At 56.4% G+C, this 22,466-nt stretch overlaps 1 protein-coding gene across 1 annotated transcript in view; it reads left to right on the plus strand.

The window, feature by feature from the left end:
* The window catches only part of LOC117641029 (neuropeptide Y receptor type 4-like), a gene marked incomplete at its 3' end in the record, with an annotated part of 63,762 nt that overhangs the window by 37,837 nt on the left and 3,459 nt on the right, over window positions 1-22,466 (plus strand). The window contains exons 4-6 of the mRNA XM_034378123.1: window positions 7,945-8,124; window positions 16,538-16,647; window positions 17,222-17,368. Coding sequence (XP_034234014.1) covers window positions 7,945-8,124; window positions 16,538-16,647; window positions 17,222-17,368 — 437 coding nt within the window. The remainder of the gene's footprint in view (window positions 1-7,944; window positions 8,125-16,537; window positions 16,648-17,221; window positions 17,369-22,466) is intronic.

A 22,466-nucleotide genomic window follows, 5' to 3' on the forward strand; every position in this document is an offset into this window, starting at 1 on the left:
AGAGTTCGATGGCCGCGATAAATCCTTCACAATGAAAGCTTTCTCAAATGAAGGTTATTTATAAGACGAAAAAGTTTGAATTGAAACAAGGATCAGAAAAAGATAATAGGATCTGCTGGCAGGACGAGGCCCAATAGCGGAGCCAGGTCCCTCACCTGCAAATGTTTTCTTCATTTTGCCTTTTCCACTCCCTGCTCACTTGACCGTGGTTTTCCTAAAGAAACAAGAAACAAAGCGAACGCGACGGGTGCGGCCATGGACCCCGCTGGGCGAGCCCCGCCGCTCTGCCGCGCGGAAGGGTTTGTCGCTTTTTCTTTTGTCTCGTTGCGAATGTGTGGGGACACGTCCGTGGACGTCTCAAAGGGTCCAGCGCGCCCCCGACGGCCTGTGGACGAGGCTGCTGTCCGGTCCTCGTTAGGCCTTGTGTCTGTTTAACTTACGTGACTCGCCATGTCCTCGCGACCCATTACGCTGCTCCTTGACCTCCGACCCAAGACCGTGGCCCTGTCCCCGCCCCCACCCCCTGTGACACAACGCGCGCGTCGTTTGCAGGGAGGCCACCGCCCCACCCACAAATAACTTTCAAGTTGGCGTCCTCGTCAATCTCAGTGTTTCTCTGTGACGCAGGGCTGCGAGCTTAGACATTGTCCTGACAATTTTCACGACGAAATGATGCTTTAGTGACATTAAAACTGAAGAAGCGCTGTGGCACTGGGTGACACTGGCATTCAGTCACAAGACCTTACTCGAGTTTTACAACAGTTTCCTCCGCTCTCTCGGCCTCGATGTCCGTAACGCCGCACCCCATCCCCACTCATCCTGCCAATACGGGCCGTTATCTTGCTGCTAATACTTGCCCACGGGTCAAGTACGGGGGGTGGGGCGACTCGACCCGCCAGGGATTAGCGGAGCCGTCATGCTGTGAGTCTGTGTGTGTGAGCGTGTTGACGGCAGATAGGGGTGCCACCAGTGTGTGCGGACACGTGATTATAAAAGAGGATGGATGACTTTGGGGACTGCTTCGGCCGGCTGGCACAGAGTCACTAAAGCCAGGTCCACGGGCTGCATTCGAGAACAAGCACGGCCTCGGAATGACTTCCCGCCGTAATTGGCTTGCGCTCTCTCCTACAACACACTCACACACTAAAACGGGACAAGCTTGTCAGGCTGGCATATGTGCATTAATTTCCGTATATATGTTCTGCCACTGCGGTGTGGACTTTCGGCGGCGGCGGAGGCTCAGCATCGTCGCTGGGTCTGGCCCGGTCTGGCCCGGTCTGGCCCCGGCTCATGCGGCTGCTCGCATCCCCGAAATGAATGTATGTGTGCTTACACGCTGTGCATACTCGGAAACTCCGAGGCAGGGGTCTCAGCAGGGTCTCACGCTGCCCATAGCATCAAACTATCCTTCTGCCGCCACTTTATCTCCACACGGACACGCTTGCACGTACACACACGCGCATCTCGAGTGAAGGGAAACCCTTGAAACTACCCTCAGTAGAGACCTTACAAGGGCCTTATTGAAATGAAGCGTGTGCCCGTCTGGCAACCCGTCCGAACCGTCCGCCCGTCTGCGACGCAATTACGCCTTACGGCCACTGAGCTTCCTTTAAAGGTGTCTCAACCCGAACGTAATTATAAATGCATGGCCTCGGCCGAGGACCGTTTCGTAATGACGAGCCGCTGGGCCCTGGACCGGTCGACCGGAGCGTGCCGCAACCGGCTGCCATGCCCGGCATGGGATGATAGGCTTGCCGCTGCACCGGGGCCGTGTAAAACAAACAGTCAGAGAAATTGACATTTAATTAAAAACAACCGAAGACTGTCTTTATTTTGTATTTGTAGTTTTTGTACATGTAATATTTTTTTAAAAAAATCTGAGGCTTTGCATTGACATAAAGTATTTTATTACGAGAGAAAGTGAAGACTAGCTCATTCCTAACGACAAAAACTAATAACTCTGCACTGCATTTGCAAATTTTCCAAGATTTTAGGAAGAATTCTGTGGCGGTACGAAAAACGGTGAATATTCCAGCCATTAAGAAAAACAAAATTGAAGCCTAGAGCTAATTAGACAGATTTGCTCGAGCCCAGCGCAGCGTACATAATTGAAACACGCCCGTATGCGCTGCTTCGCTGTGCTTCGCTGTGCTTGGATGTTCCTCTGCTCTGGCGGCGGCGACAAAGTGGCCCCAGTGATAAACGCCGCCATGTGAAGCCTAATTCCTCGGCGCGCCTTTGTGCCAAAACGACAAACAGTCGCCTCTTTGCGCCCCCGGCTCTGCACTTGCCAAATGAATGCGGACTGTTGCGCTGCTGTGCACTGGGCGACATGACATTAGTTTCAGCTTTGCTTGTATTTTTCACTTTTCTGGTCTGAATTTGATTCGTTGGGGAGTTTTTATTTTTGTGGTGGCGTTGCTGCGCACTGTCCTGGCTCGGCGGTGCCCGGGCGCACACTGCGGGGCGCCTTGGCTAAGGTACTTTATCCTCAGTTCCCACGTCGTGGTTTGAATAAATAATATAAAAGGCTTTCTTTGAGAGCACGCTGTACACTCCGTTGTTAGCCGGCCCTCATTGTCTCTCCTTAATTTTAACTTGCACAGCATCTGGGTCTTGTGTACCTTTGACATGCAGACGGTCGTCGGAAGGCCATGCTATGCCTCTCTTAATCTCCTTATTCAGACTAGACGTCCTTCAGCAGCACGAGCGCCAATTAATTTCCAAAATAATCGATTTGCCAATTTAATCAATTTGCTAATTAGCGCCTGTCAGTGCTCATTAAGACGCGTCGTACATGGATGCTGGTGTTACAGGCCACTCGCTGGACGTCGTTTTGGTTTTCTTCGGACGTGCCTCGACGCGAAAACAATAACAACAACTTTGCAAGAGAACGAAATAATCATCAATGGGGCAAAAGTTTGGCGCTGCGAACTTGATTGCTTTTCGCTCTCTTGAAGACCCGCCGCGGGTGGCTGGGCTTATTGTCGCAGATGTGTTGAGCGGCGCCATTCCCCCAGACAATGCAAGACTTGAGTCGTGCAACGGAGATGCGAAGGTGGGTGTCCTCCGCCACAAGAGCGGCCGCCTAATCCAATTGGGAGCTCCATTCAAGGGGGGCTCTCAGTCCTCCGATGGTCTTCATTGTTCCCGAACCGAATCCATTGAGGTTCGCTCCAAAAGCATGTAGTACCACACAATGCTTATGTGGTTTTCTCGCAGGAGAAGGCAACTTTTACTGGCGTATATTTGATGCCGCACAGAACAATAAGAAATCAACAATGTGTTATTACTTTCAATGCTACGCAAAAAACAACGTGTTCGAATAACATGTGCATGTCAGGTTGTTTAGATATCCTTGCATTTGTATGAACACGATTTTTCTCCCCTGTTTGCCTGGTTGTGACCCTCACTTGATAAATGCAAGTAAACAAAGAGGGAGCGAACGCAAAAACAAGCTCGTGCTATCTCACGGCAAAAACGAACCCACGTCGTTCTGCTTTTGACAGCTTGATGGACTTGAACGGTTTTCCACGGCATCGACAGATAGCAAGCGAGTATCTTTTCGCCGCTAGGCTTAGGGGTTTCCGACTCGTCAGCGGGAGGGAGGCTTTCTGGGCTCCCTCATCAATTGATCCTCGGAGTGCGCAACGGGACATCTGACTGAATCGAAACTGGTACCAGTGCTGTATAGGAGCACTGGACTGAAGAGGAACGTCGCTTTAGAGATATCCAGCGTAACGTAACTAATGGTCGGAAGAAAGAAGTAACAACAACGCACACGTGAAATTGGAAGTCTTGTACTTTCTCTTGGAAATCCCCGATGGTGCACGCACAGACAGTGCCGATCATTATAGGCCAAGTACCCAGGGCTCTTGCTGGAGCCTGAAGCCCCCACTAGTCCCCTGAATGGATCCGAGTTCGAAATACCATTACGGCAGCGCCGTTAAAGCAACTTCCTTATTCCATATCCCCACTTTCACCCTCCCCTTTACCCCCGGCTCTGGAAACAAGTTTTTCTCTCTTCAAGGGGACGGGGACGTCTAACAACCGTTAAGGGATCACGAGGCTCGCAATGAGCGGGGAAGGCCCGAGACGTAATGGTGTTTTGCCCGCGTCCTTCTATCCCTCCCACCACCACCCTCCGCGAGTTAGCACTGTGCAGCTGGCTGGCTAGACCGTGCCACTTCATAGTTGTCGAAATTCGCTGTTTCCCACAACAGCGCTCACGCCGCCGCAGCGCCGCAGCCCGCACAATTCGAAGTTCGTCGTCCGCCTCGCCACGGTTCACCTCGCAGCCGCAGAGAAAAGGTGGAGTGCCTCTAGGCAGGCGACAAAGTGCAAACGAGACGGAATGCCGGGTTTTGTGCCCCTCGCGGTGCCCTTGCGGTCCCCTCGCGGGCCCCGCGGGTGCGACAAACGTGGAAATGGGGGCGCCACGCTGGGCCGCGGAGGGCGCGCATCACCACAAGACGCGCATGTTGTGAGGGGCTGTCGACAAGGCCGCGACTCTCAAGCGGGCCAATCCGGCAGCGCTTCGCCCTGAACGACGGGTAATGGGCAATAGGGATGCTCCGCCTCGGGTTTCCCCGGTTCCGGTTCCGGCACTGATTTGGGCGCCATAAGGACCGACCGCCCTGAGCACACAGCGACTAACCTTCTCCGCCTCGGACTTCCTGCCTCACCCAAAAGGCGCCTTTCTGCCCCTCCTAATCTCTAATCCTCAATTTGCAAAGTTTCTTTACTTTAAACGGAAGGAAAAACGCGGGCGGGCGCCAGTTGACCCGAATAGAACACGTTGTAAAAAAAGGAACTGCCAATCCTCGCAGCGCCCCGCGCTGAACGCTTTGCTGCCTCGCCTCGTGGACTTTGTAGACGGAGACGCCTCCCTTTTATTTGTTTTTTAACATCGTCTACCAAAGAGAAATTAAGCGAAAGTGCGCAGGAGCGTCGCTGCAGCGATACGCAAAACCTTTTTTCAAGCATGACTCGGAGGGACTATTACTGTCCGGCGATGGCGGCCATTAGTAGTCCTCCCTTATGGGATCTTACACCGTGCCACGCGCCGTGACGTGCCCGTCCATGAAATATTCATGGCGTGGCGTCACCTTGCGCTGTCCAGGGCCTCACGTCCCGTCCCGACTGTCGTTCGCGACGCCGATGCATCAAAAATACAGCCCGTCGCCTCGAAACGGCGCGCGGACAGCGCGGACTGCGCGGCCCGGCACGCTCTGACGGACAGGTACTCACGCCAAGCCGCGTCGCCGCGTCGCGTAGACGGCAAGGGAGTGGCGGAAAAGGGGACGAGCAGCTGATCTCGCCGACGGTGGCGCCACCGGTCGAGGAAATAACCCCCTGAATACGGCTGGGGCCGGTCGGGACGGCGGCGTGGACGGCCCCTTTTATTTGAGGGCGCGCATGAAGAGCCAATCACGGCGGGGCAGCAGTGCCTCGGGGGTCGTTGACGTGGAGGCCCTCGACGTGGAGGCCCTTGACGCGGTGCCGGCCGCAGGGTGTGCCGTGCTGCCATGTTGACCAGGACGTCGACTTCCGGATTAATTCCCTTTGAAAGTGGCGTTCGGCGATGGATGGTGCGGAGCGTCTCGGTCCGACCGGAAGCTGACTCGTCTGAATCGGACGTGGCGGTAGGACCGCGCGTGCCACTCCGGCTCCACCGCGACCTGCATGACACCGCGGCCAATGATCCAGGCCTGTTTAACATTGAAGCGACCGGCACGGAAATGGCCTCCGAATCGAGAAGTGCTTCCGCCTGTCGTGTGCGAGCCGCAGTGGGATGGGGCTCCAGTGGAGCAGGTCTCCTCCTGACTTAACCGGGACTGTTAAGTTAAAGCAGTTTCCCTGCACCGGAATGCTGCCCGGCCCCCCGACAGTGGCGAGGGTGGCTCAGTCAGCAGTGCGCGCTGCATGCAGCAGGTGCGCCGTCGAATCGCCAACCACCAAATTACAGCCCGTTTCGCCTGTACGCGACGTGTTCGCCGTTAACTGCATCGCCCCTCTCTTTCCCGCTCCAATCGCCAATTGACCATTTTGTTGCTCGCGGCTCTCCAAATTGTAAATCAGGACGGCGACGCGTCCCGACGCTGTCGTAAAAGCGGACCTCTTTCGCCTTTCGCCACGTTTATATTGGGGGCAGTGTTGTTCAGCGGCCTGCTGCTAGTAGCCACTGCGTTTATTGCCTCGACATCAAATTGTTGCGAGCGGACCCCTTCCTGCTGCTGAAGGTCCTAAAGCAGGCCGCAAGTGCTGGCAAGGTCGCGGGCCCGTCCGAGTGCGGCGCAAAGTTGCCGGCGTCCACCGCCTCACTTTTCGCCCGCCGTCGTCTTCCCGAAGGGCTGCCTGGGAATCCAAAGGATTGGATTAGTGAAGCAGGATTAGCATTGGCATTGGCCCTGGGGGCTCACGGGACGACGGCAGCTGGCCCGGCCCATCTGGTGTCCATGCTTAGTACTCTTAAAAAATTATTAAACAAAGAACAAAAACATGGTGCGTCAGGAGTTTTGTTCTGCTGCTTTAAGCCACCCGTTCGGCTGCGCCTTTTAGCCACTGCCCGGCATCGACGTCCACCACGCCGCCAGCAGAGTCCTTGCTGTCATTATTTTTAAGGTCTTTTTCTTTGTCGTGTTTTTCTCGCTGTGCCGCTAGCTTTGGTTGGTAAGCCCGTAGAGCGGTGCGCGCGTTCAAGGAAACGCTGCTCTTTCAAGTCCCCCTCTCCCCCAATGGCGCCAACTGTTGAAACAACATTATTCGTGACGGTTTACGCTAAATGCATATTACACGCTGCTCGCCATGCCGCCATGGCTCCACCATCAGTGCGACCGCGGAGTGGTAATTGATTGGAACGTTTCGTGTGTCGTGTTTGACTGCACCATTTCCTCGTGAAAAGCATTTACTTACTTAATATTACTCCGCTTGTGAATGCCAGGAAAAATTTCGTTGCTTGCCCTCGTTTATATTACGGCAGAATGTTCGAAACACGCTCTGAAGGTGAAACGAATAAATCTCCTACACACGAAAAAATGGCCCAAGCGGAAACGAAATTTTGCTAGAGTGTTTAGAATGCTGCAGGAGGGCTTCTGCAGCGTTTCTATGGCTGTGTCATTCCCTAAACACAACATTCTCCTTTAAAAACTTTTAAAGAAGAACCCTTGTGTGCACTCTCTGTAAAGTTCCGAAGAGCTGACCTCCTGCCTGCAAAAGAGGCGACACAGGGTAAGGTAAACTCGACAGAAAAAACGGGCGGAGCGGCCCGATGGCCGAAGTAAAGTTAATAAATATGCAGTTAAACCCCTTTGACGCCATATGTGCACACAGTGCATGCACTCCCAGAGCAAAGGCCTTTGTGATGCTCGCCTGGTGTCGACCATTGTCCGCTCAAAAATAGGAAAGGCTCGATTATGGAAACGCACGTGCAAACAGCAGTCATCCCTGACCCAGTTTCCACCCAGTTTCGCCGGGGCCGGCGATTCGGCATGCAACGGGAGCGTGCGCCAAATGGAATGTGGCGTGCCGCGCCGTGCCGCGCCGTGCCCGCCCCAGACACGCTCACTCCATGGCGCGCTCTATTAGACCGCGCCCGGTCCTCGCCCTCAAGGTGCTGCTCAACGACGACGACCGCGCAGCGAGCGATCCCAACGTCATGTTTGTGAAAGGAAAAAGTCCTAATTGGGCCCAACTCTGTCAAAGTGTGAAGAACTCCCTCACTTCCTGGCACGGAATAATTCTCTACACTTGGACGTGGCATGGCGCAACATGAAGTGTGGAGATTGCAAACTCTGTACTTTAAAGTGCGGAGACAGCAGACAGCAAATTCCACTCCTGCACATTTTGACGTTTTGAACACTTGGTTTCACAGTGGAGAGACCTGTATTAATGTTGTTTTGGAAAAGTGTCCAACACCTGGGTGCCTGCTTGCCGTGCTTGCAGGACATCCCAATGCACGTTTCTGTGCTGACTTTCGTCATCATGGCCTACGATCGCTATCGATTCATCGAGGACCCCTCGAAGCAGCGCCTGCCCGCCGTGGTCTTCGCCATCGGCACCTGGCTGACGGCGTCCTGCATCGTCGTGCCCTACCCGATCTACACCACGTACCTGCACATTGAGGTGAGTGCATTTACCGAACCGCTGGTGGAAAAACGAGCCCCCAGTTCACTCAGCCACCTGGTTTCCGCAGAGTTTGGAACTGGGGCTCTGCATTATTCACGCTCAACACAAATTTTTGCGGTGCACTTCGCGCAGTACCTCTTGACAAAGTTGAACAGGAACACTCCGGACGGAACAAACCTGACGCGTGACGACAGAGCCGCGAATATTGGATGCATTCTGACGCCGCGCGGCAACTCCTCGGGGTGACAGATGACAAAGACGGGGCCGTTTGGCACCTGCACCGCCACCAGCGCCACCTGCGCTTCTGCAGCGGCGGTGGCCGCAGTTTACGGCGGCCATTACGGCCCGGCCGCTCAGCGAAGTCGTAACGGGACCTCAGCCGTGGTGTGGCCCTAGCTCGGCCCTGGCGTAGCCAAAGTGGCGCTCAATCCCTCTGGCGACGTTCCGGCGCGCGAGGGACTCCACAGGTCGCCCCCAATCCGCTGCGGGCGGCCCTCAAACACGACGGCATGCAGTCACAACAACGCGAAAGGCCCGAGGCCGCTGGCCACGAGGCCCCACTGAGTGGAATCGAGTTTCGAATTGAAGTGCGGAAAGTGGCCACTGGGGAAAATGTGAACCTGCCAAACCCGCTGAACAAAAGTGTGCGAACAATTTCAGGCTGAAAATTGACCAGGCTCCTCTCCATGAGCGATGTTGTGTAGAGGTATGGACGTATCTATTTTTATCTTGGCTTTCCTCCCCAGTACTTTTTACGGCGGCGGAGGCAACTCTCTTCGCACTATTCCTCCCGAGGCTTTCCTACCCGCACGAGCGCCCCTCCCCTTTTTCTCGCTTTTCCATTACGGAACCGGAAGAGTGCGGAAGCCGAGACGGAAGCGGTCCGGTCAATTTCTTTTGACACAGACTGTACACTCTCTCCGGGGAGCTGATCGGCAGGCGCCTCGAAGCAGGCCGCCTGATCTGTCGCCACGCGTTTCCCCCGGAAGTATGGGAGCCGGGGCGGCACCGAGGGAGCCGTGGCGTGGCGAGCCGCGACCGTGGAATTGGGAAAACGAAGCGACGCCGAGTCGTAATGAGTTAGGCCGGAGTTGGACGCGTGTTTCGTCCGGGCGTCAGCGCGCCTTTCCGCCCCGCCGGCAGCCTGCCGAGGGGAGGCTGGGGAGGTGGGGGGTTGTGTCCCGGAGCGGAAGAATTCCGGGAAAAGCGCCTCGCATGGCCACGGCACGGCCACCTGGAAAGTGAGGTGTGCCGGACAGCCGCGGCCTGCGGCAGCCGGGCCGGCCTGGCCGTCCGCATCTCGTTTCTTCGGAACACCTGGCCGGACTTCCGTCTGCCAGCGCCCCGTGCACCCCGGCCTGCCAGCCAGCCCTGCCTGCCCTGCCGGCCAGCCGGCCCTGCCTGCTTCAATTTCAGTCCCTGAGCGAATCCTCGTTCTCGAAACTTTATTTGCCGTTATTCAGGCTGCGAGACTGTGTTGTCCAGTACACAGCTGGATTGAAATTTCAATCCCGGCCGGCCCGCCTACTGCCCACCGTCGCCCACTACGCGCTCGCTACGGGCTGCTGTAAAACGGTGGAGGCCTGCCGCGGTGTTTGCAGGGCAATCTCCTTTTCTTCTCACAGAATTTTTGCCCGGAAAGGGTCGGCCTTTCCGGGCCCACGCCAAACTCGCTGTCCCTGGCGGTGTAGGCGGTGTCTGGTGGTGTACGCAGCGCGGGCCGCATGCCGGGGCGTGCGCTGTCTGGCAGGGCGTGCCCGGGGCGTGCCGACACGCCGTCCGTCCGGGATGCGGGGCCGTCGCTGCGGCGTCGCACCCCCTGAGCCCGTCATGACAAATGCTCCAATTTTATTAACGCCCCTTTTTATTCCCACCGCCGCCGCGCCACAAAGAGAAGCACGGCCCTTGCACTCTTTTTCTTTTTCCACTCCTCTTCTCCCTTTTTTCTTCTTCCTCCGAGCTAAGGCAGCCTCCAGGCACTGTCACGACGACTCGGGTATGCGGCCGGGGCGCGCGGCGCGGCGGCGGCGGCTGCAGCCCCCGTGGCCCAGCCAGCCAGCCCAGTCAGCGGGGACGGGCGGGCCGCAGCGGTGCCGCAAGGATTGTTGACACTGAAAACAAGCGGAGGGGCTCAGAGCGGTGACAGCGGAGAGGAGCGGCCGAAAGCGCGTCAGGTTTTCAGTGACGGCAGAAAAAAAAGGACTCACGTGTACTGTGTGCTGACTGCGGCGGCGATACGGCTCTCTTACCTTTGTTGTTATTGTTGTTTGTCACTTTTGTTTGTTGTCTTGCGCGTTGTTGTGCGAGTATGCTTGAGGAAAACAGATGCCAATTTTAAAAAAATGCGAAACTATCGCAAGAAAATAGAAGGTTAACTGGTGGAGGTTTATATGGAGGTAAGGGACATAATCTTCGAATTAAGTAAGAAACTTGGAACCCTAAACATGTAATTTTTTTCATTGCACAAAATGTTTTATTTCTAAAATAGATGCTGGAACTATCAAATAATTGGGTTCAAAAAGTAAAACATAAAATTCTATATGATGCAAGTACTCCTACAGAGGACAACCCTCATGTGTAAATGCATGTGCACCGAATATTAAAATATAGGCCGATCTTTTTTATCGTTATTCTATCGTGACTCGTGACTGCACAGTGTGCATACACGCGGGCCCGCCCTTGTCTGTGTCCATACACTAGTGTGTAGTGAAGGCCCCGTTTTGTTTGCCATGACAATTGATTCTTGTATAAAATAGGCGCCGCCCGTTACACCGCGCGCACACAAGCTCATAAATAATAACGACACTATTGCCGCCCCGTCGGCTGGCCACTGGAGGGCTAGGGGATACGGTTTCATGCTGCAATAAGCGTGGCATGGCGCTTCCCGGAAGTGTGTCGCTTGGCTCAGCGTTTCCGCCGCGTCATGGCCAGGCGCCGCCAGGCGCGGCTCCAATAGAGAGGGGGGTAGTGCGGGTTCTCCCCTTCGCTCGAGTGTTAGACTAGATCAGCCGTCTGAAAAGTAGGCTACAATCACTTATGTGTCAGAAGTAGGCTCTGCCTTCCCTCCTCCTTAGGAAAAGCCTGGATCCGCACCTGGTCGTGGTGACGCGCGCCGCTAGCGCCGGAGCCCGAGCGCCTGCGAAGGGCCGGCTGGGCCAGCCCGCCGAGCATCCGCGTGGTGCGGGACTGCCTACCCTCCGTTCCGCAGGCGCTGAGAGTGGTGCGTGCGGTGGCGGCAGAGACCGAACAGCTTGCTAACGAAGACGGGAAGACGACGGCAATCTGGTGGATGTTGGGAGCTAGTTGTTGCAGCCCATGTATTTTGAAGGGGTCGGGGACGAGAGACCTCCGACGAGTAGTACAAGTGCGTGGGGGTAATTTTTCTATTTATCCTTCAATTTTGTGCGTGACGCGCGGGGCCGCGGTGGGGCGTGTCAACAACATCTCGCAGTGTTTCGCCTTGGCCCTTTTCGTAAATACGGGTCGGCACGCTATGCCTGGCCGCTCTGTTAGAAATTCTGAGAACATTACTGATAAGTTACAGATACATTATTACGGACACTGAAAATTACAGAGAATTTTCGTCTGGTGACTGCCTGCTAGATTCTGTACCTCTTTCCTATAATTTCAGACTGTTTTCAATGCACTATGGATTGACCACAATCTCCGAGCTTTGTGACGACTTTCTGGCAGTACGTCTGATTATATTACACTATTGTGGGCTAGCTTTGGTTATGACAGCGTGCGGGGGGAAAGTCACCTTGGCGTGGCGGGGCTTCTTTGCCTGGTAACGTGAAATTGCCTCCAGCCGCACTTCCCTTGAGAGGCCGAACAAGGCCTCGCTCACTGTTACAAAATTCATGTTAATTTTGACAAAAGGCGAAGAGTTTGACAACGTTCGCGGTGGTGAAGCATGTTTCGCTACTGTCTTGGTTCGACAAACTTGGTGTATGAGTCTGGTTTTGAACATGCAAGACAACGGGCCCCTTCTCGCCTTGAATAAGCAGGCCAAATATCAAGAAAGCCAATTTCCTGCCGCGCCCCAGTCGCGGTAATGTTCGGCGAAATGCTTTACCGCCAGCCAGACGTTCCGTAAACGCGCTACTACGCGCCGCGCCGCCGCCCCGCGCCGCTCCTCCACTCGACCTTGTCTAGCTCCTCGCTCCCGGCAAGTGCTCTCTGTGACGCGCCAATTCCCGAAACCACTCCAAGTGAGAGGACGCACATCGCCAGCAACTCCCCCCTCCGCCCCCTCCCCGTCTTCCCGCTCCGCCCCTGCTCCGCCCGTCCCCCCATCTGTCGCTCGCAAAACAACAAGAAAATTGGTGCAACTACGGGGCGAACTCAGCGTCACGTGGCGCCGCAGAGTTTGGCTGGCTGGCCGCGTGCCGCCGTGTCGTGCCGTGCCCTGCCTTGTCGTGCCGTGCCTTATTTCCTTCCATGTGGGTTCGAAGTTGTTCGCTCTCAATATGGAGACGTCACGCGACACCCCGCCGGCCGCGGCGCCGCGGCGCGTTGCGGTGAGGGCGCGTAGGCCGCAACATTGGCCGGGCCGCCCTGGGCCGGCCGGCGACACCTTCGTGCCGAAGAGCCCTCCATCTGCCAGTGTCGGCGCTCAGTGCCCAGGGGAAAGAGACCTTCCATTTCATTGCGCGAGTTTGATATTACCCAATCAACGAAACAGTTTCTAAATCTAATCAATAAAAATCAATTTTATTTTTTTCTCGAGCAAAAAACTTACTTTAAAAAACTGGCACTGTTCAACTTTTTGTGGTTCCTTTTTGAAATTTTAATTATTTTGCACTCACCAGTTTGAAGAAAGTGATTTTTCCGTTGGCAGCCTGTGTGTTGACGCCACGTACTCGAACGCTGCTGCTCGGGCCTTAAAAGCGGCGGCGATGATGACGGCGGGGAGCCTCCTGTCTTTGTTGCGGGGATGCGACCGTTTTGCCCCCTTCCCACGCAGAAGACTGATTCCTGCCGTCGTTTCAGTCGCTCCGTCTCTGCCGCACCTCTACGGGACTCCCCATGAGTGCGAGAGTGACAGAGCGGCGACTCTCGGAGTCAGTCTGCAGACAGGCACAGGCACGCCACAATGGCTGGCTGTTCGCCGGCCGCGGCGACCTCGTCATCCTTGCTGCTGCACGGCCGCGCTTCAGCCACCAAGCCCACTGTCGCCGCCCCCTGGAATCGCTCAGTCGGAACGAGGAGCGAGGCAGGCGCGCTGACGCCGCGTCGCGACTATTTTGGCGTTTCATAATGGCGTGTCGAGGCATCGTCGCGCTGTCGCTGCGTGCGTGGCGGGCGCCGCACTCTCTCCCCTTGCCCACCGCCCCCTCACCACCCCTCCCCTCTCCTCTCCTTCCTGCCTTGTCCCTTCAAGACGGGAACAAGTTTTGGAGATGCGGCTGTCAGCGCCAAGTGTTTAAAGACGTTAGGGACCTGGCTTCGCCTGGGCTGGGCCTGCGGCCGCGCCACTGTCGACGGAAACTTGGTGCGGACGCAGGCGACGCAGGTGCGGTCAAAGGGCGGTCACGAACCCTTCCGGTCTCAGCCACACCGCGAAACCCGACTCCTCGACTCTTTTGTTTTTAAGGAAAGGAATTCTCTTCTTCCCACAGGATGGTCAAAAGCCACGATATTATATTCCCGGAAAAAACCGCGGAGAGGTAAGGCCAATTTTCAAGTGGATTTGCGACGGTGGCTGCGTCCGTTGAGGGGGCTGTCTTGTGGCTGTCTGTCTTAAAATAATGGCGCGGCCCTGCGCGGCCTCAGACAAAGCAAGGGCACGCCAGACATTGTAGGCGCGCCAGGGACTTTGGAACAGGCAGACAGACGTCCAGACTCACTGACTGACGCACGGGCTCCAGATGCCTGGCATAGGAAAAGAGGGCCGCAAGTCACAATATGTATCCCTTCGATCGGGAGGGCTGAGCACTGTACTTACAGCCCGTATATGCCCCTCGCGTCCCTCCCCCTCCCAGGGTAATAGCCCTCACCGCTCAGTGGAGTGGGCCAGTGGGCCCCACGCACGCGAAAACAATAACTTTCAGAGCTGTGCTAACCCCGTTGGCCGTAAGCGGGGAATTGCAGCATCGGTGCGTAAAAAATATTTTTGATCGGCTTTGCACTTAAGTCCAGACAATGCGCTTACAAATGAATCCATCATAGCAAACAACCATACACCTACGTTTAGAAAATCTTTTTATTAAGCACTAGCTTTCGGCAAGGTCACAACCTTCCAATAGGGCTTCAGAGTAAATGTTTATGTACTTTGATTGTCCATGACTATCGCCATATTTTTGTGTGCATGTAAGCTGTGTACAATTTATTAAACATATGACGGGCAATATTTCCATATTGTTCTTATGAAATTGTGTCTTATTCATATACAAATGTTTGCACATGCACACGTCAACACTGATGATCAAAACGTCTGTGAGCATTTAGTGCAAAAGGTTCTCCTAGTTTGCTTGCGTGTCATGCATCTGAAACCCCGCCCCGCGCACGCGCCACCCCGGCGGGCCCTCCACCGCAGTGACGCACTCGATCAAGGCGGCACGCCCGCGCACTTGCCCCGCCGGGCGGGGCCGGGCGGGGCCGGGCGGTGCCGGGCGGGGCTTGGGGCTTACCCCGTCGAACTGGCGCAGGGCTCGGCAGGTCTCGGCGGGGCAGGTACTCCGTGTTCGGCAGCACGTTGCACCGATTCAGTGGCGAGGGCGGCGGCACGGCGGCGCGCGCCAGACACTGACAGCATATTTGATGACCCCCAGGTGCACGCGCGGGCCCTTTTCACGGGGACACGCAAGTGCCGCACGTGCGTTTCCCCACGTTCGCCCACCCCTCTATCCGAAAGAAAAAGAGACTTTGTTGCGGTAGTCAACTTCGTTCGATAGGCTGAATTCGATAAGGGTTCAAATCGGACACCCACAATCGAAAGCTGGTAGCCACGACCGGAAGTTTTTGCGAGGACAACTGAGCTAGGGTTTGTTGTCGCACAAAGATCCGGTCGTAGAAAGCAGCTTTCGGTTGTTGGTATCCGATTTTCGATTGCAGCTGTCGAATTTAGCCTGTAAATCATAAAAAAATACAATTATTTTTTTCATGTTCCTCACACTAATATTCTTTCACCCTTCTTCTCTACACGTCTAACTCATTCTCACCTCATGCACTCACCCTATTCGCCTTCCCTCCCCTCCACACACACGCATGCTTCTTCAGTTCCCCCTCCCCTCTCCGCCCCTTAGACGCGGCATGCCACTGCCTGCCGCCGTCTGTCTGCCGAGTGAATCTTCGGCGACTCACCCCAGCGCCGCAATCAGCGTGGCAAGTTCCCCGACTGGGCGGGCCACGAGCTGGCTGCCGCGCCCCGCCGTGCCACGCCCCGCCGTGCCCCGCCGTGCCACGCCGTGCACGTGGAGCAGTGTTGCGTCGCGTCCGAAGGAGTTCGCTTCCTCCCTCTGCGGCCCGCGCCCAGCCTGCGCCCTCGTCCCCGTTTTGCGCGTCTAGTCGGGGAAGGGGACGCGGGTCGAAAGGGTGACGCCTGATCGGGTGGCATCCATTAGGCCCTTACCCCGCCCCCTTTCTCCCTCACTGCCCCCTTCTGTCTCTCCTCGTCGTTAAGCCCTGTGCTTACGTTCGTTAGTGGATCTGACCTGCTCAGTCCACTGAGAAGATTAACGTATTGTCGGTAGTAATTAAACTAAAGATCGAGTTTTAAAGGGCTTCTATTTAGCCGTGATCCCCCCCTTTACCCCTTTTCAAAAGAAAAGCACCGGCGGTGGAGCGGTCCAGGGCGGCACGGCTATTGAGTGGGGAAAGGCGGCAGTGGCCTGCCCGCCGCGCTCAAACGGAGTGTGATCACAGGTTGGGGCAATCCGCTTGATAACCGGCATTGGCACGGCCTGGCATGGCCCGGCGTGGCCGCAGTTGCGGCGACCAGATTACCTCCCTTACGCAGGGCGGCAGCATTCCCCCCGGCGTTTTTCCCGCTCCCAGACCTCCCCTTCCTCTCTCCAGACTAGGTTACCTCCGCGACCTGACGCGGTTTTCTAAATTATTTTGTCAGTGGAGCTTCAAGGGACCCCTCATTGTTTTTACTCTGCATTGTGTACTTTCTCTCTGTATTCTTTTTCTTGTAATTGCGTGCAAGCTGTTTTTTTTTAGCTGGTGCTACCTCGTCCTTTTATATTGCTTCAAATAAACTATAATTCTTCCACTTGAGGAATGTTGAAGCAGGCCTTTTAGGTGGTGCTACTGCTCGTTTCCACGTAATTGTAGGAAATAACAAATCAGAGTCTCTTGAGTACACTTTCGCAAACGTCTTGATTGAAGTGCTTTTAATATCGGATTTGTTTCCTCTTTCAAAACACTTTCGGCGACTTACTTTCGACCCTGTTCCTTTATGCAGGAGTACATCCCGCGCAGCGGGGACGCGCAGGACTCTCCCGACATAGCCGTATGCTTCGCCAACCTGGGCAACAACATCCACGACTACATGCGCTGCATTTTCGTCCTCATGTGAGTACAAACGCAAAGGGCAGTAAAAGGCCAACATTTTTACCGTTACTACTGGAGTGTACTTGGTAATCCAGGAATGAGACGTCATCTACTCTCTGAAAAAATTCTGGCTAATTGACCAGAAGAGTGAGGGTTATTTTCTTTCGCGGAATCGTCGTACATTTTTTTTAAAGTGTCGATATGTGAACCGTGCGGACTCGCGCCATTTCCGTCGAAACGGTACGTGACATTCGTGAATCTAGTCTCCCATTGGCTCGGCCTGGTCGATTGAGACTGGAACGTTGTCGCGATTTACGCTCCAACCGCAATGTGACGTCACCTTCAAAAAATACAGTCCAGAGTCTTTTTTTTTCTGAAATGCCGCACCACCATTCCCGCGTTTATGCCTATATACCGCATTTTGTGGTGGGGACTTTGGCGGTCGCACAAAGCCAAAGCAGTGCCAAATGTGATTCGGGCATCGGTGGTCCCAAACTACGGCCCGACCTCCCTTAAAGTTGGAGCGGAGTTGCCCGCCGCACCGACGGCTCCACAGCTCGGACTTTGGCCCTTTTAAAAACTCTGTTTTGGACAGGTACGTGATCCCGGCCATCGTGGCGGCCTACATCCACGGCCAGACGTCGCGCATGCTCAAGGACAAGCAGACCGTGACCCTGGTGCTGTACGACACGCGCGCCGCGCGCTCGCCCAGGACCTCGTCAGCCTCCGTGCACGGCTACAGGTACGTTGTTGCGTCCCAACCCACCAATATCCCGTCGACGAACTGATTGCTCGCAGTTTTCCTGCTCTCCGTTTCGTTTTGGATCGCGGAAATGAAACTGGCGGTGGGGAGTCTGTCTGGCCGAGCGCGTGGCTTTATTTCCATTCCTTGTGATAAAAATTGGCGATCTGGCTTGCCGCGGCAGAAACGCGTGCTGCCCGGCGAGCGGCCCGTTTCGGTACGCCGGATATTAAAGACAATAAACCGATGGCGCACCCGGGGGGCCGTCCCCCGAATCGACCTCCACCCCGTGGCATGGCAAATTCAAATTAGCGACCAAACTCTTGCCCCCTTTTTTCCAAGCGGACCTCCTCTGCCATATTTGAAGGCATAAGGGGATTTGACGGCTTTGCTCGTCTGGCCGAGATTGGCGTGTCCCTCAACACCGGGTGAACCTGCGTTCTTCGCCTCCCCTTCCGGGCCTTCCGCTCCGGAGCGCCGAGTTGAGGATTTGTTCGATGATTCGACTTGAAGCGCCGCTTTCGCGTACTGGCGCCGCTCCAGAATCTTGACAAGGGGCGGGTAAAGCAGAGCTTTATGCCTGGTTCGGTGAAAAGGAGTTAGTACCCAAAGGGGAATAATAACCCTGCTTTTGTATTTTTACCGCGCCTTGTGACTGAACCGGTCGCTGCGTTGGTGTCGAACCTCCGTTCCCTTCCTCGAACTCGGCAGACTGCAGCTCTCACGGCTTCGGCACCTCCAGGCCACATATTTCCCTTATGCCGCCCGTGGGGGGGGGGGGGGGGGGTAAAGCCCCCCCGCCGCCGGTGTCGGTGCCTACCGTGCTGGGCTAGAGCCGTTGACGCCTCTTTTCCTGTTCTTCGCCGCCTTTGAGCACCAGCCACGTCAACGCCCCACAAACGGCGCGACTTGCTGGGAGCCAAGGGAGAGGGGCGGAGGAAAAAAATACCCGCCAAACTACGTCTGCGTTTCTTTCTAGTCCGTCCAGGGCGGGTTATCGGAGCACCGTCCCGAGCAGCGCGTCGGTCCTTGGCGCTCACGCCTCAGCGAAGCTGGAACGATTCGAGGCGAAACTGCCATGGATTAAATCGTCAGACGGCGCGTGTTGGCGCCAACCCGTCGCCGATGCGCTCGTGCGCGAAAGCAATTCGCACTGCTCGCTCAGAAATGTGTCTCTTTAAATAGCTTGTCTGTGCTAGTTCTTTAAAAAATGTTTTAAGAAGTTGCGACTGCATAGAAATATTGCTGAGCCATAAAGAGTGGCTCCAATCGAGTAGTCCTGAGCAAGCTACCTACTCTGGCTACCTCGTGCAGTGTAGGCTAGACCCATGTTTGCCTGTCTATTCAGACGGGGTTCTAGGGTGCCCCCTCCCTTTCCCACAGATTTCCTCATCCGACGAGGATCCAGAGGGTCGGCGAGATAAAGTTTCGCCCAAGTCCCTTCATCCTTGCCCCCCAAACTGCGAAACCGGACCGGGGAACAGCAAGCGACGGCGGTGCGGTGGTCCCCGCCAGCTACCAGCGCCACCAGCGCGCCGACCGCCGCGATCGGGGGTTCCTCGTGCCCTTGTTCGGGGCGAGGTGGCTGCTGTGCAGGGCGCGGCGTCCTTGTCCTTCGTCCTTGCTTCCTTCTTGCTGCACTTTCTCCCCCTGCCCTTCGCCCAGTCCTCCTCACCCCCCCTTCCCCGTCTTCGCAGAGTGGTCCCGAGATGCGTCCCCCTTGTCGCGCCTAATTGGTTCCTAATGAGTGCGAGAGAGAGAGAGAGGAGAGAGAAAACGTCACCGCCCCCGGGGGCGAGTTGTGTTGGTTGTCGTCAGCTCGACACCGCCTTGTCCGATATCCTACCCCCCCCCCTCTCTCTCTTTCTGTCTCTCTCTCTTGTCTCTCTCTCCCTCTCTGAGTGTGTTGGCATGTGCTGGCGCGCGTGTGCGTGCCCTTTGGCAGCATGGGCCCCAGCTTTGTGCATTACTTTCGGTACCGGGTCTGAATTCAGAGCAGGGATCATCCCCCCTCCCCCCTCTCCCCCTTGACCTGGCACGGCGTGGCACGGCGGCTGAAAGCCTGAAAGGCGGGCTAGTCCTTAATAATGGAGATGTGTGCAGCAGCGAGGCAGCAGCCGACGTGAGGCTCGTCGTGCTCATTAATTCCGCGGCGACCGATTCCGAACAACAGCGGCGCTGCATCGCTCTGTCTCTCTCGCACCCCCGCGGGACGCGGCACCGCTGCGAGAGAGACAGAGCGCTCGCTGGCGGAACGCCTAAAAGGGCTCCCGTGAGGTGTGCAGCACGCTAACAGCATGCGCGGGCAGCGGGCGTGGCGTCGTGGAGTGCGCCAGGCTCGACATAGCGTCCCTGCGCGCAGCGGGGCTGCTCCATGGCTGCTTCATGCTCCATGGCTGCTTCATGGCTGCTCCATGGCTGCTCCGTGGCTGCTCTATGGCTGCACAGTCGAAACTGCTCCCCCTTGCGAGCCCCGCGTTGCTATGCCGCGACGCTGCGCGCACTGCGGCACCACGGCGTGCCGTGTGGCTTCGGGCACCACTCGATCGGCGCGGCGCGGCCTCCAAGTTGCTTCACCGGAGTGGTCAGGTGAAAGCAAAGTTCCAGGGACGGGGACACGCCAACAGTATTGCACGTCGACCGCCCCGCGAGCGGCCCCACCCCCTGCCCCGCGGCCCGGGGTTTGATCTTGTTGCTCTTGTTTGGGGCGACGTGTGGCGTGACGAATTGGCGGTGTGGAGGGGGCGGGAAGGGGAAGTGGGAAAAGGGGGGGGGGCATAACTCATGCTGCAGTCGGTTAGTGTCACGGCCCGGCCGGTGGATGAGGCAGGGGCTGTCGGGGCTGTCAGGCGCAAGGTAGGCCGTGCCGGGGCTCGGCGCGGTCTTGCGCCACGGCGTGGCGTAGTGAGGCGTGGCGTGCGCAGCCCACCCCACGTGTGGAGCAGGGCGTATAACTGCCCCTCGACACTGACAAACTGATTCGCCACTACCTGCTGGCTGCGCTCCAAACGGGCGGTGCAGGCTGCCTCCTCAGCCCCTGGCAGCGCGGCGAGGGCGGCGGGGCGTGGGCGCCCCGGGCCCCGAGTGCGGAGTCTGCCGTGCGAGGCGCGGAGCGACGCGTCTGGCAAAAGTGGGGCTTCGGTGAAGTGGCCGTGGAGGGGGTGCTCTCGGTGCCCACGTTTTTGCGCCTTCGTGAACCGAGCTTTTACTTACCATAATTTCTTTGATGGCTGGCTCCCGCTTAGTTCGCGGAATTCGGGATGGGGAAAAAGTGGCGCTGAGCCGCTGTTATTCGAACCGCGTCTAGCTGGAAGCTTGTGTGACCGGTGGCCCGACCCACGCGGCCACGGCGCTCCACGGGAATTTAGACCGGCCTGTTGTATTGATGAGGCAGACAGAATGTATCGAAAGCAGGGGGTCGTGGGTCAAATCCCCAGGAGATATTTTCCCTTTGACTTGTTTTCAGCCTTTGTGTGCCTTTGAGGTCCGGCGTGCGTGGAGGCGAGGAACGCCGCGGGGAGTTTTTTCCGAGCCCACCCACTCCACTCACCGATTCCTAGAGGCCCCCTCCCCCCGCGGGCCCGCTTCGCCCGCTACACATCCAATTGTTCGTCCGCCGTGGCACGCCGTGGCCATTCGATACGTATCCACATTTTTGCGCGGCTTGCTCCGTTTTTCATGTTTGTTTTGTTTGCGGCGGTATTGTTGTCTTGCGATGCTGTCGGCGGGCAAAGACTCGCACGATTCTATTAAGCAGATAAAGGGGGCCGAGTAACGAATGGTTTGCATGTGTCGATACTGTGGTCCTTGTTTTGCCGTGGGCCGGGCCAAGGCCGGCCGGACGGGTGTCTGTGACTGTCGTTGCTTGACGCGAGTAATCAGGATGAAATTCTAATGAGCCGCTATTATTCATGGCGGCTCGACACACGGCCCTGGGTAACGGCTGGCCTCAGCCCCACTGCACACGCTCCGCCACGCTCCGGCACGCCCAGCACGCCCCAGTACGCTCGACTGCCGCCCGTATAGCTGCGGGACAGCACCGTCTGCCCGCCACCCCGGGGGAAGCCCCTCTGTCTTTCGCGACAGTTCCGCTGCCGCCCGCGAGCTTCGCCCCGCTCGGCTCCTGCCCCGTGCGGTGGTGTGGTGCTGCGCAGTTTTTTTATTTCCGTTTTATGTAAAATGCTGTTACCTAGTGTCAGTTCTATGTCTTGTGAAAATTACCATCATGGTAAAGCCACCCCTTAAATCCCACCCCCTATACACCCCACCGACTAACCCCGCCGATCGGGCTCTTTCGGACAGCTTTCGGCCAGATCGGAAACACCACCCTATTAACGGCACCCCTTAAACCCTTAAACCCTAGCCCCTAAATCCCCCCTAAACACTACCCAACACTTCCCCCTAAACACTATCCCCTATATCCCACCCCCTAAATCCCACCCCATTAACACTAACCCCCAATATCCACCCTAAACGCTACCCCCAAAACATTTCCCCCTAAACATTCCCACAATCCTGCCTCCTTAACACTAAACCCTACCCCCTAATCCTCACCCACCTACCCCCCCCCCCTTAAACCTCATCCACTGAACCCCCCACTACGCAACCCAAGAGAAGGAAAAAAGTGCTGACCCTGTCGGATGAGATTTGTCACGGACACGCCAGTGAAAGGGACACGGGGGAGGCTGAAGGCTTTCCGAGAAGCAATTAACGACACTGATTATAGACTGCCGAGGTGACGAAGAGGACACAGTATCGCTTGTTAGGGCGAAGCAAGGCCAAGTTAGCCGACGGCAAGCCGCCGCGCCAAAACCAAGGTTAGGTTAGCAGCGTGCTGGCCAATTATTATTTTTTTTCTAATGGAAGTGAAGTTACGCACCAATGGGTTCAATTTGTGCTACCCTCGTCGGTGGCCCCGGTTTTTCACATGGAATGCGCCGGCTGGCGCAGCTATGTCGGTGTAGTGGAACCGGGGCCGAAAGCGGGGCGCCGGGCCGAGCCACCGACATTCCGCGGAATCCGATAACAGCGCGCCTGTCGTAAGGTACGCTAATTTGTATATATCAATCATCCATGAACATGAACCGTGGACAAATGG

The sequence above is a fragment of the Thrips palmi genome, unplaced genomic scaffold, assembly GCF_012932325.1.
Source record: "Thrips palmi isolate BJ-2018 unplaced genomic scaffold, TpBJ-2018v1 HiC_scaffold_15, whole genome shotgun sequence".
In the NCBI taxonomy this organism is placed as follows: Eukaryota; Metazoa; Arthropoda; class Insecta; order Thysanoptera; family Thripidae; genus Thrips; species Thrips palmi.